The sequence below is a fragment of the Diceros bicornis genome, chromosome 13 (assembly GCF_020826845.1).
Source record: "Diceros bicornis minor isolate mBicDic1 chromosome 13, mDicBic1.mat.cur, whole genome shotgun sequence".
In the NCBI taxonomy this organism is placed as follows: domain Eukaryota; kingdom Metazoa; phylum Chordata; class Mammalia; order Perissodactyla; family Rhinocerotidae; genus Diceros; species Diceros bicornis.
The window spans coordinates 40,791,894-40,810,968 of NC_080752.1; the positions used below are offsets into that span (position 1 = coordinate 40,791,894).

The 19,075-nt window shown below is 38.3% G+C and overlaps 1 protein-coding gene across 2 annotated transcripts in view; it reads left to right on the plus strand.

Moving 5' to 3' along the window:
- Window positions 1-14,259, plus strand: part of RCAN3 (RCAN family member 3) — a 39,778-nt gene extending 25,519 nt beyond the window's left edge. For both annotated transcript variants that reach the window (XM_058553240.1, XM_058553241.1), the window contains exons 3-5: window positions 6,056-6,229; window positions 7,263-7,434; window positions 8,453-14,259. In XM_058553240.1, the coding sequence (XP_058409223.1) occupies window positions 6,056-6,229; window positions 7,263-7,434; window positions 8,453-8,637 (531 nt within the window). In that variant the 3' untranslated portion in view covers window positions 8,638-14,259. The remainder of the gene's footprint in view (window positions 1-6,055; window positions 6,230-7,262; window positions 7,435-8,452) is intronic.
- Window positions 14,260-19,075: the final 4,816 nt, after the last annotated feature.

Consider the following 19,075-nt stretch of genomic DNA (forward strand, 5'->3'; position numbering starts at 1 on the left):
TATAACCCATTGCTATCATCTGCAGGTTACATTCAGTTAAAATGTATTCCTGGAATGAGAAAAAAATTGTTTTGAAGGGAAAAAGAATGTGATTAGCCAGTAGCTGTTTAGTTTGCAAGATAGTTTGCGTTGTTACTATGAAAAGTCATCACTGTGGGGTATTAGGAATGAATACATGGCCCTTTTACCCTGGGCAAGGAAAATTGTTTAATATACAGAATTCCAAAATACTGATATTTCATAAATCGTGCTTAATTAGTGCTTCCCTAGTTTCCATTTCCATTGTGTTCAGTGTTGATATTTCTTAACTATCTTGTGTGGGAATTTTAATATTTACTTAGTATTCAAAACATGTTTAAAGTAAGCATCTGCCAAGAATTAAATAGAATGTGATTTCACAAAATCTCAACTTCAATTTTATTTAAAAGTGATAAAGCCAGCCATCTTTGAAATGAATGCTGAGGAAACTGAAATGTGCCTAGAAGTATTAATAATTATTAGTGTTTAATATATTTAAATGTTCGTATTTCTTTTTAAGAACTGGTGTGCTCTTTTGAAATCCTCACTATATCTGTAATATTTTATTTGTCCATGTTACTTTAGTATGTAGAAATACTGTCGTAAATAAGAATGGGATTAATCTTCAAGTTCACCTCCCTTTGTAGTCCATTGGAAATCTGGCACTTAGCACAAGGTCTGGCATGCAGTTGGTTGCTTAATGTATTTTTTAAAAATGATGAACAAAAATAATATAATTTTTAGGATAAATGACGTTTCCTAAATAATGAGGGATATTTGAATATTAGAAGAATAAATATTTGTGCACAAATCATTTTATGTTTTATCAAATTGGAGAAATATTGCCAAGTGGTAGGTAAATGTTCAAATTAACAGAAGTTAATAAATGAAGGAGTATATGATTTTCACTTCACCATCAACAGGTAATTGAAAGATCTTCACATAGTCCAAAAACAAAGCTAATTTACAGGTTCCTTTTATTGTGTTGCCATTGGCAAGCCTAAGGAGTACTTCTAAGGGTTTTGAGAATTTTCTTAGGTATGTTTTGTTACATTTCATTTATTCAACTATTGCGTAAAAGTGACTGGTAAAGAAAATTTAATGTTGCTATTCTTGTAATTGAAGTTAAGTTTTTCATTATCCCAATTCACTAACAAATGGGAAGAGAACTACTTTTTTCTTAGCCTCATAGAATGACTCAAATATTGCTCTCTCTCTTTCCTGTTCTATTCCATCTCAAAATACTTAGGGCATATATTTTACTTTTTACCAAAAAGTACTATTTTTATGGAATTACATACTCCCAAATGAACCTTGAGAAAAAGATTTTATTGTTTTGCCTTTGTAAAAGAGGAACCATGGCTGTAGGATATTACGCACCTTTAAAGAAGGTGCTAAATGTACATTAGCATCTTTCATAGAAATTTCATTCCGAGAGGGAAATAAAGAGAAAACAATCCATTGACAAGAAGGCAAAAAAAAGAGAAGTGAACATAGAAAATCTGAGACAAATATAGAAAATAAGAGGTAGATATCCAAAAATATCAGTAATCACAACAATGCACGAATTCCTCCAATTAAAAGTCAATGATTGTTAAACTGGATGTTAACACACATTCTTTTTATGAGATATATCTCAGACATAGGATACATAAAGGATAGAAGTAAAGGATGGAAATTGAATTCCATGCAGCATATAACCAAAAGAAAGCTACACCAGCTGTATAAATATCAGACAAAATGGACTTTAAGGCAAAAGCCATTGCTAGAGAGATAAAGATAAAGAGAGCCACAACCTAATGATTAAAGGTTCAGTTCAGGAAGAGAAGACAATTCTAAACTTGTATGCACACAATAACATAACATAACCTTAAAGTATATGAAGGAAAAATGAACAGATTACAAAGTTACAAGGAAAAATAAGCCATCTAATAGTGGGAGATTTTAACAGACCTCTCTTGGTATATCATAGTTCAAATAAAACTCCCCCACCCCCCAAATCAGTATATAGAACTTCCAAAGAACATAAGCTTGATGTACTGGACATATTTACAACACTGTACCTAATAGCTGCAGAAACACATTCTTTTCAAGTACCCATAGAAGATTGATGACATATTGAACCAAAAGCAAGCCTCAAAAATGTCTAAGGATTGGTATCACTGTGGATAACCTCCTCTGATCATAGTGAAAATTAATTAGACATTAAAAAGATAACATACAGGGGCCGGCCCGTTGGCACAAGCGGTTAAGTGCGCGTGCTCCGCTGCGGCAGCCTGAGGTTCGCCGGTTCAGATCCCAGGCGCGCACCGACGCACTGCTTGGCAAGCCATGCTGTGGTGGCATCCCACATCAAGTGGAGGAAGATTGGCATGGATGTTAGCTGAGGGCCAGTCTTCCTCAGCAAAAAGAGGAGGATTGGCATGGATGTTAGCTCAGGGCTGATCTTCCTCCAAAAAAAAACAATTCATGAGACAAGGGAGGAATCATAATGGAAATTACAAAGTATTTAGAATCAAATGATAATGAAAATAATGTATATCAAAACTTGTGAGGGACAGCTAAAATAATACTTAGAAATATTAGAAATAATGTAGTCTTTAAATGCTTACATTAAAAAGAAGAAAAGCTGAAAGATTAATAGACTAAACATCCATCTTAAGGAGATACAAAAAGAACAAACTCAAGGAAAAGAATAAAGGTAAGAGCAGAAATTAATGAGACAGGGAATAAACATACATAGAGGGAGCCAATAATGTCACAGAGTGATTCCCAGAGGAGAAAGGGGGAATCTCTGTCCAGTTAATGGGTCTTTAATTTCTCTCAACTATATATTACAGTTTTTTTGTTTTACTGTTTTTTGCTGGGGAATATTCGCCCAGAGCTAACATCTGTGCCAGTCTTCCTCTATTTTTTTGTATGTGGGTCATGGCCACAGCATGCCCACTGACGAGTGGTGTAGGTCTGAGCCCTGGAACCAAACCTGGGCCACCAAAGCAGAACATGCCAAACTTAACCACTAAGCCACAGGGTGGCCCTGTATTACAGTTTTCAGTTTTCAGTGCTCAGGGGAGAGGATAATCATTTCAACAATTGGTGCTGGAACAAAGAGATAGCCATATGGGAAGAAAATGAACTTCGACCTTTGTCTCACGCCATATACAAAAATTAACTTGAAGTGGATCATAGACCTACATGTAAGAACTAAGCTGTGAGTTCTAGAAGAAAACAGGAGAAAATATTAGTGACCATGAGTATAGCAGAGATTCTTAAATATGACCCAGAAAGCACAAAGTATTTTTTAAAAGTCAACAAATTGGACTTCAAAATAAAAAACTTTTTGCTTTTCAAAGACATTGTTTCAAAATGAAAAAGGGAAGTGAGAGGCAATATTTGCAAAACATACATTCGACAAAAGGCTTTTATCTAGAATACATAAAAGAACTCTTACAACTTAATAAGACAGCCCAGGTTAAAAGTAGAATGAGCCAGCCCTGATGGTCTAGTGGTTAAAGTTCCATGCTCTCTGCCTTGGCAGCCTGGGTTCATTTCCCAGTTGTGGAACCACACCACCCATCTGTCAGTTGCCATGCTGTGGCGGCTCACATAGAGGAACTGGAAGGACTTACAACTAGGATATACAACCATGCACTGGGGCTTTGGGGAGAAGAAAAAAAAAAGAGGAAGATTGGCAACAGATGTTAGCTCAGGGTGAATTTTTCCCTGCAAAGAAAAAAAAAAATAGGATGTGATTTGAAGAGACGCTTCACCCAAGAAGTTATAGAGGTGGCATATAAGCCTAAGAAAAGATGCTCAATATCAGTCGTTATTAGGGAAATGTGAGTTAAAACTACAGTGAGATAATACTGCACACCGAGTAGAATGGCTAAAATTAAAAAGACTGGCCATACCAAGCGTTGGTGAGAATGTGGAGCAGCTGGAACTCTCATACACTGTTGGTGGAAATGTAAAATGGTACAACCATTTTAGAAAACAGTTTAGTAGTTTCTGAAAAGTTGATCATAAACTTATCATACGATTCAGCATTCCCCTCTTAGGTATTTACCCAAAAGAAATAAGGTCGTATATCTACACAAAACCTGTACATGAATGTTCATAGCAGCTTTATTTGTAATAGTTCAAAACTAGAAAGAACCCAGCTGTCCGTCAGCAGGTAAATGGATAAACATCCATACAGTGGAATTCTACTTGACAATAAAAAGGATCAAAAAAGAGAACACAATAACGTGGATGAATCTCAAAATAATTATGTTCTGTGAAGGAAGCCAGAAAAAAGTACATTTATATAAAATTCTAGAAAATACAATCTAATCTGAATTGATAGAAAAAAGATAGTGAGATAGTGATTACTGGGCGGGGGGAGCACCTCATGCATAAACATATGTTTTATGTTGAGTAAAGACTTAAACATGAACCGTGAAACTTTGAGAAGGCAAACTAGGAGAACATTGTTATGATCTCAGTGTGGAAGGATTTCCTAAGACACAACACAGAAGGAAAAAATTGATAGATTTAGTAATGTTAAAATTTTAAACTTACGTTTCTCAAAAAAAAAAAAACAAAAAACCCAAAACCACCACAGAGAGAAGAACTGGGAAAAAATATTTATGGCACATATAATTGACAAAGAATTAGTATCTCTATAGGACTCCCATGACTCAATAAAATAAACATAACCCAATAGAAGAATGAACAAAAGATATGAACAGGCATATCACATTAGGAGGAACCCCAAATGGCCAATAAATGTGAAAAGAGGCTCAACCTCACGGTTATTCAGAGAAATGTGGATATAGCCAAAATCAGAGCCCATTTCATATTCCTTATCTCACACTGATAAAAATTTAAAAGTCTATATCAATGGGCCGGCCCTGTGGCTTAGTGGTTGAGTGCGCGCGCTCCGCTGCTGGCAGCCCGGGTTCGGATCCCGGGCGCGCACCGATGCACCGCTTCTCCAGCCATGCTGAGGCCGCGTCCCACATACAGCAACTAGAAGGATGTGCAGCTATGACATACAACTATCTCCTGGGGCATTGGGGGAAAGTAAATAAATAAAATTAAAAAAAATAAAAGTCTATATTAAGCATTGGCCAAGATATGAAGCAACCAGAACACATATCCACTCTTGGAGAGTAAATTGGTGCAAACGCTTTGGAAAACTATCTGGCTTATCTACTAAACATGTACCAACTCTTAGGCCCAGCAATTCTGCTTGTATTGTGTACACCAGAGAAACTTACGCATATGGGTACAAAGAAGGTTCAAAGCACTGTAGTAGCAAAAAACTGGAGGCTGTCCAAATGCCAACAGCATTAGAGAAATCCCACTGTGACTCTACAGTCGAGTACTATATAGCAATGAAAAGGGATGGCTTGCAGTGACACATAGCAACAAGGAAGAATCTTAGGAACAAAATGTAAGGAAAAAAAGCAAGTTATAGAAGAATACATACAACATGATTAAATCTTAAGGGATACAAATAAATGTAGTAAAACTATAAAGAAAAGCAAGAGAATGATAAGTACAAAATTCCAGAAATGGTTCCTTTGAAGGAGAAAAGGAATTGAATGGGGAGAAAACAACTCTGGCAGACTGGGGACTTCAGAACAGTAGAAATGTTCTTGCTCTATAATTGGGCATGTTTGTATCATTTTGTATACTTTACATTTATTTTATAATAATTTACATTTATTTTATAATTTGAATTTATGCAGTATTTAAAAGTTAATTACTTTTTAAATAAGTGCAAATTGCAAGATTTAGCATATGAATAAGAGGATAACATGATCTTGCAGACCAGCAAGAAAAGTATGCTTTTTTGGGAAAAAAGGTGAATCATGAGTTCTATCCCATTACTTTTAATGATTTACGTAATGATTACATTTGATTACGTAATGATTAAGTAATGATTACTTTTAAATCATGACGTTTAATTATTTAAATTTCCTTTTGTTAAAGGTTTTTCTTGCTTTTTTTTCCCCCCCTTTTCTCTGCCCTGCTGCTCCTCGATGTATAGGAGAGATTTGAAGCGCTTTTCACCGCCTATGATGACCAAGTCACGTTCCAGCTGTTTAAAAGCTTTAGAAGAGTCAGAATAAACTTCAGCAGACCTGAGGCAGCGGCGAGGGCTCGCATAGAGCTCCACGAGACGGGCTTCAACGGCAGGAAGCTGAAGCTGTATTTCGCACAGGTACTTCTGGGGCAGAGGACGCTGCTCTCTAAACCTGTTCTTCCCTGTCCAAAAATATCACCACGTCTCCATTTCCTACGTTATTATGTCAGAGGCCTTTGAAATGAACAATCCCAATCAGCAAGTAATGTAAAACTATTTTTTCTTTATTTGACAGATATATAAATTTATTTATTTCTTAAGCAGATTTACCCTCCTAACTTTATCTTGCTTAGACTAATAGTTAAAGGACTTCATTTTTCTGGCAGCTTTCCTCAGCTGGGATTCCGTGAGGATTAAGCCCTAACCACCTTAAGATCAGTGAATTAGCTTTCCTCCTGTGCATCTGGAGTGGCACTGGTGGTGTAACATCCTTGGGAGAAGTGAGAAAATAGGCTCTGAAATCATTTCTGATTTCATTTCGGCCTACGGGATGACCGGGGAGGTGGCACAGCACTGTCAGAAAGGCTGTCTCCAACTCTGACACTGCAGAGGGTCCCGTGGGTTACCAAGAAGAGGCTGTACTTACTGTTCTGCTCCTACATTGGTGTGACTCTCTGAGAAGCCGATTTCTTCTTGGAAGAATTGGTGAAATAAAGGCCTTAGATCTCACTGTTTTATTTTCAGCAAAGTTTTTCTTCTTGGTCTTAGCTTTCAAATTAAAAAAAAAAAAAGGTTTGTTGTCTCACATTCCAAATGAAAACCTAAATAAGACATGTCTGGATATTTCTTGGTGGAGTTGATTGAGTTGGAGATGATATAACCTGATCTTTTCTAAAACTGGAATGTAGTGCTTCTTACCGTTCATTGTTCATCTGTTCATCGATTTATTCTTTTATTCAACTAATATTTATTGAGCACCGAATTCATGTGGGCTCTTTGCTGTGCACTGAGTGTTCAGTGGTGAACCAGAAAGACCCAGACCCAGGCACTGGGAGATGGAGACTATTAAAGAGAAATTTTTAATTTTCTCCAAAGAGATGTAACAGTTAAAGTAAAGATGAAAATGAAAAAATAGGCCAGTCACAAACTTTGAGTCCCTCCTTCCCTGCAGGTACAGATGTCCAGTGAAACACGGGACAAGTCGTATTTACTACCACCCCAGCCGGCCAAGCAGTTCCTCATCTCCCCTCCAGCCTCCCCTCCTGTGGGGTGGAAGCAAGGCGAGGATGCGATGCCTGTTATAAATTACGATTTACTCTGTGCTGTTTCCAAGTTGGGACCAGGTAACAAACTTTTCTGTCTTTCCTATTGTTTCCACAAGAAACTTATATTAAAGACCATATTCAGTGATTTGTGTTCTAGCCAACTAGTGGCAATGTGAGCAGAGTGAAGGATAGCGTCACACAAACCCGGGTTCAAATTCTAGCATTTGCTAACTTTGTGATCTTGAGCAAGTTACTTAGCTTCAATTTTCTGAGCCTCTGTTTTCTCATTTATAAAATGAGGATCATAATAGCTACCTTTCATTGTGGTTATAAGGGTTAAATGTTATGTACGTAATACTCAATAGATGTAACTACAGTTTTTACTACTACAAGTTCTCCTGGTCCATAACAGGTGATTAGTGAATATTAGTTGCCTTCTCCCCGACCCGTTTGAGGTAACAGACCGACAACCTCTACATTGAATAGTATTTCAAAGAATTAGTGGTGATACCGTATCATCCCTTCCAAATTCTTCTCGCGTATTTATTTTTCATTTCTTTTCTTTCTCTTTAATTTCTCTAACTCTGTCATCCCTTTAAAATAATGTAAGAAATCAGGGCCATTGCTGGTTCAGACTAGTTGTCCCCCTAAGATGATGTTATGTGTCTTGTAGGGGATACAAGAGGTGTTTTGAGGGGAGTGGCTTGGTGGTGTTATTAGACATCAGAGCTGTGTCATGGATGTCTGGGGTCCTATAATAAAGTGATTGCCAGTGCTGCCTGGAGCGTTACAAGTGTCTCTCCAGGGAAAACTGAAACCGTTCTGAAGTTAAACAGGTTCACTTCTATTGTTCACAGAACAGAAATTAGCATTTACATCTTAACTCCCAAGACCTCAGGACTCCAGAGCAGCTAATTTCTTGAAATGGTAAAACTTTATAAGAACCTTCAAGTATCAAAGCTCTGGTGCCAAAACAAGGTTAAGTACTCCAACATAGGATTTAAAGGCTTAAAAACCAATAATCAGCGATTAAAATAGGAGCAGAACAAGAAGTTTCAAGAGACAAAACTCTCTTTTTTGCTGTTTCCGTCCGCAGGAGAGAAATATGAACTTCATGCAGGAACCGAGTCGACACCAAGCGTGGTGGTTCATGTCTGTGAAAGTGAGACTGAAGAGGAAGAAGAAACGAAAAACCCCAAACAGAAAATTACCCAGACACGGCGCCCCGACCCTCCGACCACAGCACTGAGCGAGCCCCAGACCTTCGACTGCGCGCTGTGAGGCCTGTGGTTGTGGCGCAGGCAGCTGCCTGCCTCGTGGGCTTCAGCGGCGGAGACCGTGCCCCTGCTGCTGATGCGTCGCTGCTAAGAGTGTAGGTGAGGCCAGGAGTGATGAAGGGGCAGTGTGTTTTCACCAAGCCTGAGCTGTGGACAGGGTTGCATAGAGTAGCAGCTGATCTTACCTGTTCAGAATTTTAACTGAGATTCTAAACAGCACTTTAAATTAAAGCGTTATCCCCCAAGATGTGGCAACTCCTGACCATTTTTAAACGGTAGCAAATTAGGAAAATGGCTCCCTCCAGCAATGTTAATTTCCCTGATTCCGTCTAGCATGGGGGCCCCAAAAACTAAAACTGTAGTCACCGAGTGCAGTACCATTTTTATGAATTTAAAAATAGTCTTACAGTTTTAATAATTTAGTGTGGGTATTTTTGTACTGGTGTAATAGCTTCTAACTAATCTCTTGATCAAAGGTTGATTGTTCTCCAGTATACATGAAATTTTTTGCACGGAAAGAAATCCGAAATATAGAATAATTCATAGAAAATCATTTTTCTCAAGTATTTTTTTCTTTAGCCTTGGGGAAGAAATGCCAAATTCACTTCGACTATCAGGATCAGGTGGCACAAATCTATGTGCATGTCGTTCTCTTCCCTGTTACTCTTACTCGGAAATTGGAGGAAAGTGATGCAGACCATTGTCCCTCCCAGAGAAGGAACTGCTACCTTGGAAGCAGGACATGTCACCAGTAAGCTTGACTGATCATGACCTCAGGTGGCTACAGCAATCTGCCATTTGTGACCATGTTCTAGCCTAGAGCATACCAAACTGTCTTCGGCCACCAGTTGAGTTTTCTACACTATACATAACTGTGTGTGTCATTTAGAGACTTTGAATTAGGAAAGGTAATGATAAGGTTTTCTGAAGACCATTTTAAGAATTTTTTTTTTTTTTTTTTTTTTTTGGTGAGGAAGATCAGCCCTGAGCTAACATCCATGCTAATCCTCCTCTTCTTGCTGAGGAAGACCGGCTCCGAGCCAACATCTATTGCCAATCCTCCCCCTTTTTTTTTTTCCCCAAAGCCCCAGTAGATAGCCGTATGTCACAGTTGCACATCCCTCCAGCTGCTGCATGTGGGACGCCGCCTCAGCATGGCCAGAGAAGCGGTGTGTCGGTGCACGCCCGGATCCAAACCCGGGCTGCCAGCAGCGGAGCACGCACGCTTAACCACTAAGCCACGGGGCCGGCCTCTCTGAAGACCATTTTAAAATTGTCCATTTAAACATTTTTCAGCTTGCTTTGAAAGAAAAGTCACACATACTCTATTTCTATGAAGTAGGGAAAGATGGGTGAGATCATTTAGTTAGTCAAGACTTGCTTTTTGGTGAAATTTTTTTACCCTGCCTTACAATTGGCATTTTTCCTTAAAACAGAATTGTTTCTCACTTATGTTTCAGAGCATATATTTGAACCTCCTAAAGTAGAAGCAAGCATCTTTCTAACTCTTTATGGTCTATTCAGACTTTGAAGTCCTTTTTATGGAAGAATCTCGTAGCTGCGAATACATCGCTCTTGGTCAGGTGGCTCTGCTGATTCTCTACTCCCTCTGCTGTTTCCTTTGTCTGGCAGATGTCTGGGGCCCCCTGGTACATACGTGAAGGGGTTGCACATGAGTTTGGACTAATAAACCAATGTGGCTGCCACTACAAAGAAAGAAAAATGCAGAAATTCAGGCCATGATACCTGTACATTTTTGGTAACATGTTATTGTGGTTTAGATGTTCTTATTATGGTAGAATTTATTTCTGAGGACTTAAACTATATTGCAAAAGAAAAGTTTTCTATATTCTCCTTGCCCTCAAATACTCTGAGGTGATAAATTCTTCTATTTGTATATATCTACCACTGCTAAGCCTCAATGTAAATTCAGTTGAAATTTGTGATTCCATAAGCAATTTATTGAATTCAGATCATCATTTGGCATTTAACTGACAGCCACTTAGTAAATTTACTTTGCGGTTCTAAATTCACATTTTGCCAGTTTTTAATCTTACCTGGTTGCACTAACTTATCATTGCAGAATGGACCCTGTAAGTCAGGAAATGTATGCATTTTCAACAGTGGGAATTTTTGAATTTCCTTTTAGGTAATATTTATTCACTATAATCTTCTAAGTGATCAAAATCCATGATGTTTTATTATTTGGCTTAGCTTTCATTTTCTGCATTCCAATTAAAGAATATTCTATCCCTAACATAAAACTTTTTTTAAAGTCAAGCAATACAAATTACCCAAATTTTTCTTTTTCTCTGTTCTTTTTTTTGAGAGTATTGAATACATTGAAGAAAAATTTAAACCAACATTAAATATATATATTAAATTATATACATATATATACATACACACACGTATATATATGTGTGTATGTATATATAACTTTTCTGAATGGAGAGCATTACTATTTTCATTCTTTCTAGTATAATATTTCCATAAGGTGAACTCTAAAAGAAAAACTACTAAATGCCTATTAACTTTTTAATATTGTGAAGTCAACCAGGATCTCAACAGGTATTATGATCTGTCCTTTTTGGCTATTTTATATCCAGTTCATGTAACCATCTTGCAAGAGATGAGTGTTTTGTATCTTTTTTTTTTTTTAATTTGTTTTAATAAGTTTATATTTTTTCTTCTTTGGAATTATGTTATTACTTAGATTTAACTCTGATAGTATAGTAGCCGGTTTTCTTTAGAAATCATAACCTCTTCTTGGGAATCAAATTATTTAGAAAATTGAGAGGAAAGAAAATGGTGCTTTGTGGTAGGAAAAAACATTTGTGAAAAATAAGAAAACCATAACACTTAGTAAGGATAGTCGACAGACCCCATGAGGCATTGGCTTTTATGTTCTAGGTTCTTTCACCTGGTGAAACCAGAAATAAATCCATTTAAAAAGTGTACTAATGTGAGCATCTCCTAGTTTAAGGTGCTAAGAGGCAGAAATGGTAACAGTTCCCTTGCCTTGGAGAGCTGAAGAATAGGTGGAGAGCAAACTAGTCTTTTCACATTCTGCTTCTTCAAAATTTTATATACTAGGGGCCGGCCCGGTGGCGTAGTGGTTAAGTTCGCACATTCCGCTTCTGGTGGCCTGGGGTTCACAGGTTCAGATCCCAGGCGCGGACCTATGCACTGCTTATCAAGCCATGCTGTGGCAGGCATCCCACATAAAGTAGAGGAAGATGGGCACGGACGTTAGCCCAGGGCCAATCTTCCTCAGCAAAAAAAGAGGAGGACTGGCAACACGTGTTTGCGGCTCAGGGCTAATCTTCCTCACACACACACACAAAATTTTATATCAGTATCGGTATCAGTAATTAAGAGCCAAGTAGAAGCTAACAGGAACTTTAAGTTCAACATAAAGGTTTAACTAGAACGTTGTGGGTTATGGGACGTTTGAATCAGAGATACCAGGAGCTAGAGGTCAGGCACAGCACTTTTCATTCTTTTAGAAAACAGTTGTTTTTGGTTCCCATTCACATTAATTTCATCTTTTAAAAATGTTGTGATAAGAAGTGAAAAGATTAGATTTTCTCAGAATCTCAATTACAGAGGTGAAGGCGACTTTGGAAATCATATAGTGTCTAATCCTTGTGTTACTCAGATTAGAAAACTTCGGCAATGTGACTTGTTTCGAAGCCACAGAAAGGCAGCCAGGGACTAGAATTGGCATTCCCAACTCCCAGGCTGGTGCTTTTTCTACTTTTTCTTGCATTGGCTTCTTAAAGACAGTCAGAAGCAGTGAATCCCTGTCATAAGAAAATAAACAAAAAAGAGGGAAAAAACTATTTTCCCCTGATGGGGATACAATGAATAAGAAAAATCTTATCTGATGAAGGCAGTGCTTTAGTAATTTGAATGAATGAATTTGATGTTCCATGTTTTGTGTTTTTGTTACCATTGTACCACTGGGATTGGAATCTACTTAAATACTGATATCTTGGTAGCCAGCAATTACACTGACACTTTATATGGGCTTTCCTAGATTTTAATAGTAATGAGAATAAAATATAAACCGTCATCCTGAGCTGTGATTTTAATGATGCAGCATGAGATCTAATACATTTGGAAATAATTTGCAGAGGAATGACCCTCTCACTGAGTGCTTGTAAAATGGAGTTCTGTTTAAGATTGAAGACTGCCCTGTGCTTCGTATTTTTGTATAGACTCTTTTATAGACTGTGGCTTTATTGTTAAAAGGGAAAATCTCAAACATAATTAAGCAATGGAAGATGTACGAGATTCTTTGGTGCATCAGGTTCGCTGTGTGCAGGGTATCTCCGTTTTCTCCAGAGTTGTGTACTCCATGCCTGTTGTACAGGAGAACTCAGTCCATCTTTCCTTTTCCCTCTCATGTGCTCCTTTTCTGCACATTTGCGTTTACATCTTCCTGTACGAAAGAAAACAAATTACTTATAATAAGTGTGACAACATAGTGGAACAAAAGATGTGGGGAAATAGCTGCCTCCCAGCTGGGGAGGTAAGTCCATGTTGTAGAAGCTCACCTTTTAGAAAGGTAAATAAATTTGTGAACCTTGCCCAACAATTTGATAAATAGTCATTTGCTTTTTAAACTCCCCTTGGAGTGTGGGTCAGCCAGAACATCTTCAGTGGAATGCCACTGTTTTCTTTAATCATGAATCGGGGGGAGATGTTAATAATGTGGAGAGTGTAGTTATTATTACCAAATATACAAGCAACAAAGCCATTGAAAATTGCAACAACTGCTAGTTTCCCTGACCAAAAAGATTGTAATAAAAATGGTCGTGTTCAAAATAGACGAACTTTGGGCTGGAGTCAAAGTGTCTCTGCCCATTTAAACAAAAGCTTAAAGGCCTTTTACCAAATCAGACATGTGGTCTATCTTGCACATCTGCATTTCTTTTTGAAACCAAATCGTGTCCTGCAAACCCTTGGAACTCCTGCATCGCTTTGACTGAATGTTCGTTCTTGTCATAAGGGAAGATTTACATCTATGCAGATAATATGTGTTTTTCTGTATTGTCTTCTATTTGGTCCCCAGTCTTCCTGACTCGGGGACTGAGGAGAGAGAAGGTGGCTCATCCTGCTACTGTGCCACGCTCGTCCCACTGCTTCTCTGCCCGAACGGGGGCCCCAGTGCGTGTGGATTTACATCTCGACTGTGTTGTGCATATCCTCCAAGTTTAAGAAAAGTGTCTCAATCGTTTCATTTCTATCTTAATTGAACCAGGAGTTGAACTTATTATTTTATCTGAAGATGTTTGTGATCTTGTGTTATATTTTGGGGCATGTTATCTTTCTGGTACTATAAACTTTAGTGACTATTCCTTGTACTTCAAGAAACTGGTGAGTAATTTACATATATGGATTCCATATTTTAGTGTGCTTGAAGTGACGATCCATATTTTGTAGTAGTTTGTTATCTGTCAACTTTGGCTATCCTGTGTTTTGAGGACCTTTAAACATTCCTTGTCCTATCAAGGTGACAAAAGCAGAATGTAATTTTTTTGGAATCTTCGTGATTAATCGTAACAAGTTTTGTTTTTAAAGCTAATAAAAATAAAGTAAGTTTTTTTTTTTTTAATCAGTCCATTGAATTGAGTTCTTTGAGGTATTTTCAGTAAGTATCACATTTAGGTAATAACAAAAAAGACAGAAAAGTAAAATAGTATGTTTGCCCCTTTAACCAGATTCCAGTTGAACATTAATGCTGTGCTGTGCCCGAGTTGAAGGTAGTAGCCCACTGCCGACTCTGGAAATAACCACTGTAGTTTGCATTCTTCACCCTGGTTTGGTCCTCAGTTAAAAATGATTTATTCCTGCTAAAGGGTTATTTTCTGTCTTGGTTAAAAAAAGAAAAAGTCTCCAAATCAAAATTTTGAAGCCAGAAATGACTGTAGAGGTTATCTAGTACAACGATGTTTTTTGTACCTATTTTTAAACCATAGAACTCTGCTCTTTGCTCAAATGAAAGCTTATGTAACACTGATTACAAAAAAATAAATAAATAAACAGCCACTCCTTTTGAAGGGGGTAGAGGAGGAGTGGGGACCCAAAGTCCCCTCCAACCTCCAAGCCCTATGAGAGCGCACCAGAGCAGTTCAGAACACAGGGATCTATTCCAGCCTCCACCCCCTACCCCCACTCACACCCTTACAAGTAAACGGCCCAAGAGGCATCGCTAAATTCACACGTTGGGATGGGAGCCCACCTGGGACTAGAATCTAAGTTTCTTGCCTCTGTCCCAGGTCCTTTCTACCACACTCCACTACTCTGTTAAACTGAAATCTTTAATTTTTCAGGAGAAAATGTATTAAGATTCAAAGGTTCTTAAAATTGTTAATGTGTTTGCTTGTTTTAATAAAACTAAATCAGAGTCACTGGGGACATTTCCATTGGAATAGCTACTTTTCCAGGCTATTCTGTGGGCCTGCCTCCAGGTGGAGCTGAGCCTCCGGGTTTGTGAGGCCTGGCGCTTCTGCTCCGCTCCTTTTATTCGTTGTACACAATGGTCTTAGAATAAGATTTCCCTTGAGCCAAGGATTCCTTGGCCAAAACAGCAAGTTGGAAAACCAGTGCAAATAGCCTAAAGATGAAACAATTTTCTTCATGCAGAATACAAAACACAAGAATAAAGGTTTAAGTAATTGACCTCATAAAAATGGACTGACTTAAAAGTTAAATTCACAATGTATGTATCAGAGTCCTATTATCACCAAGAAACATGTTTAAAATAGACAGGAGTGAGCAGTAACTCACTCTGCCTTCACTGAGCACATCAAAGTATGGTTCTAATCTAGAAGGAGAAAAGATTTAAATTCTTAAGCACATAGGAAAGATCTCAAATCCTGCCAAACTTCCCCTGGTCTTCTGAGACATATAAGGAATTTGTAGATTAGGTATTTAAATAGGGTGTCTCAAAGTCTGTTATTTGGGAAAACTTTGTAGTCTGAAATGTTTGGAAAAGTGAAACGGTTCCTATATTGCAGTGATTCTAGGAACTTACTAATTTGCGCATTCTGAGTCTCCAAGAGGATATACTGTGTTTATCAAATCCAATAAACTATGAAGCCCTTTTGCCTAGAAGTGTTTCATTGCACTCAAGAACATTTAGAGAAACATTCTATTGAAAAAACTTGACCTGGGGTCTAATTTTTTTTGTTTTTTTTTCTTTTTTTCCTTTTTTTGGTGAGGAAGATTAGCCCTGAGCTAACATCTGTTGCCAGTCTTCTTTTTGCTGAAGAAGATTGGCCCTGGGCTAACAGCTGTGCCCATCTTCCTCTATATGTGGGACGCCTGCCACAGCATGGCTTGATTAGCAGTGCATAGGTCGGTGCCTGGAATTTGAACCTGCGATCCCCGGGCCGCTGTGGTGGAATACACAAACTTAACCACTATGCCACTGGGCCAGCCCCATTGACTTGGGGTCTGATTAAAGGGTAGGTTCGTGAATTAAAATTCCTTTATTTCTCTAAGTGAGAGTATTATTAGATTGGGGCATCAGAAGGAGCCTTCTTGGTTTAATGAGTGAGAAAAGTCGATTAAACTATTAGAATCTATAAGAAAGTTCAGTGAAGTTGCCAAATACAAGAATAACTTAGAAAAATCAGTAGTGTTTCTTTACACCATCAATGATCAAAATATAAGCAATAAGATACCACTCATAAGTGCAACAAAATATCAGTGTGAACTTGCAAACTCGAATAAAGACACGGCTAATTACCTAAGTACACGCTCTTAAATGGGGTAATATTTTTGGAATGTCAAATTTTCTCCAAATTAATCTATAAATTCATTTCAGTTGTATTTTTAATAATAAACTCAAACTTATTCTAAAGCTTATGGAAGAATAAAGAAACAAATAGTCAAGACAACCTTAGAAAAGAAAAAAGATGGAGGACATGCCCTACCAAATAGTAAGATAAGCTACAAGTCAAATGAGATTGGTGCAGGAACAGACAAACTAAAGAAAAAGAATAGAGACCAACCCAGGTCTGTATGAGAATTTAATACAGTCAAGTGCCATCATAAATAAATGGAGAGAGGCTAGACTATCTAGGAGGTGGTGGTGGGGAAACTGGCTTAGTATATGTAGGTAAATAAAAATTGGTTGCCCCATCAAACACCACATACAAAGAGGAACTCCAGGTGAATTGAAGACCAATTTGGTGTCCTTAGAAGAAGAGGGAAATTTGGTAAGGACACACACAAAAGGAACACCATGTGAAGACAGAGAAAGAGACTGGAATGATGTGTCTATAAACCGAGGAATGCCCAGGATTGCCAGAGGAGAAGCGTGGAACAGAGTCTCCCTCAGAGCCCCCAGTAGGAACCAACCCTGCTGACTCCTTGATTTCAGACTTCTAGCCTCTAGAACTGTGAAAGAATACATTTCTGTTGTTTTAAAGCCACCCAGTTTGTGGTAGACTGTTATGGCCACGCTAAGAAACTAATACAAGCTCCTTTGCCCATTTTTAAATTGGGTTGTCTTTTTATTCACAACTTTAACTTATAGCCAGAAGGTACTACATATGACAATTCTTTCCTTACAATTATATTTTTTAACAAGAGTCTGATTTATATCACTGGCTTCAAAAGCAAATTTTTGTATTTTGGTTGTAAAAGGACTATATATGTGCGTATTTCTCTGTTTATCTTTTCCCCATTTGTTCTCCTATCCTTGGAATGACTTTAAACACATGTTCTTATATTTGTCAGGAAAAGTCACACAATTTGTGAGCAAATGTAAGGGAGAAGAGAGAGAGGATGCCTGTGGCTGAGCTCCTTTTAGTAAATGCCTTACTCTGTTCTTGGCTCACACTCATTCATTCATTCATTCATTTATGCAACAAGCATCTATGACACACCTTCTCAATAGATGACAAAGGCATCGACTCAGCCCTTGAGCATGTATTCCAGTGGGGGAAACCAGACGTATAAACAGATACTTCATTGTCTCTCACGATCTATACTTAGTGCTATAGATTGAATGTTTGTGTCCCCCAAAATTCATATATTGAAATCCTAACCCCTAACGTGATGGTATTAGGAGGTGGGGCCTTGGAGTGATTAGGTCATGAGGGTGGAGCCCTCATGAATAGGATTAGTGCCCTTGTAAAAGAAGCCCCACAGAGCTCCCTAGTCCCTTCCACCATGTGAGGTTTAGTGAAAAGATGGCCCTCTATGAACCAGGAAGCTAGTCCTCACCAGACACCAAATATGCTGGCACCTCAATCTTGGGCTTCCAGCCTCCAGAACTGTGAGAAATCAATGTCTGTTGTTCATAAGCCCCCCAGTCTATGGTATTTTGTTAAAGCAGCCCGAATGGACTAAGACCGTTACTTTCCCCTTTCTAGGTTCCTTTACTAAAATTAATGCATTGAATTCAGCACTATGCTTTAAAGCTGGTATAGTTGTCTTAATAGTCTTTTTAAAAATTAACAGACTTTTTTAAAAGCAGTTTTAGATTTACAGAAAAATGAGCAGAAAATTTCCACATATCCCCTCATTCCTTCCCCTCATTTCCCCTATTATTAACACCTTTAAAAAATCTTATTACCTACATGTCCATTCTAAAAGATAGATATCAACAAAAAGAAGATAAAGATTATCTGTAGTCCCTCTATTCAGACATAACTGTTCAAAATATTTCAATGTATAGTCTTCCAATCCTTTCTCTCTGTGTAAATATGGCTTGTTTCTTTTATAAAAATTAAATCATACTCTACATATTATTTTATAATCCAAAGCTTTCTGTGCTTTTGTCTTTATTACTGGAATCCTAATCTCTTTGAAAAAAAATTTTTAGGGCCAGCCTGGTGGCATAGTGGTTAAGTGCGTGCGCTCCGCTGCAGCGGGCCTGGGGTTCGCAGGTTTGGATCCCAGGCGCACAGCGACACACCGCTTGTCAAGCCATGCTGTGGTGGCGTCACATATAAAGTAGAGGAAGATGGGCAGGGATGTTAGCCCAGGGCCAGTCTTCCTCAGCAAAAAGAGGAGGATTGGCAACAGATGTTACCACAGGGCTAATCTTCTTCACAAAAAAAACAAATCTTTAAAGGTTTGCCATCCAGTAGTAGAGCCTGACCTGTAAGCAAAACAGAATTATCTTAAGTTACCCATTTCATTGAATGCCCTCGAGTCAATTCTGATTCCTAGCGACCCTGTGGACAGCAGAGCGGAAACCTGCCCAGTCTTTTTGCACCATCCTCTCACCTTCCGGCGCTGTATCAGACAATGCTCTGCTGCTACTCATAGGGTGTTCATGGCCAATTTTTTTCAGAGTGGGTGACCAGGTTCTTCTTCCAAGTCTGTCTTAGTCCAGAAGCTCTGCTGAAACCGGTCCACCATGGGTGACCCTGCTGGTATTTGAAATAACTGGCCGCGTAGCCTTCAGCATCACA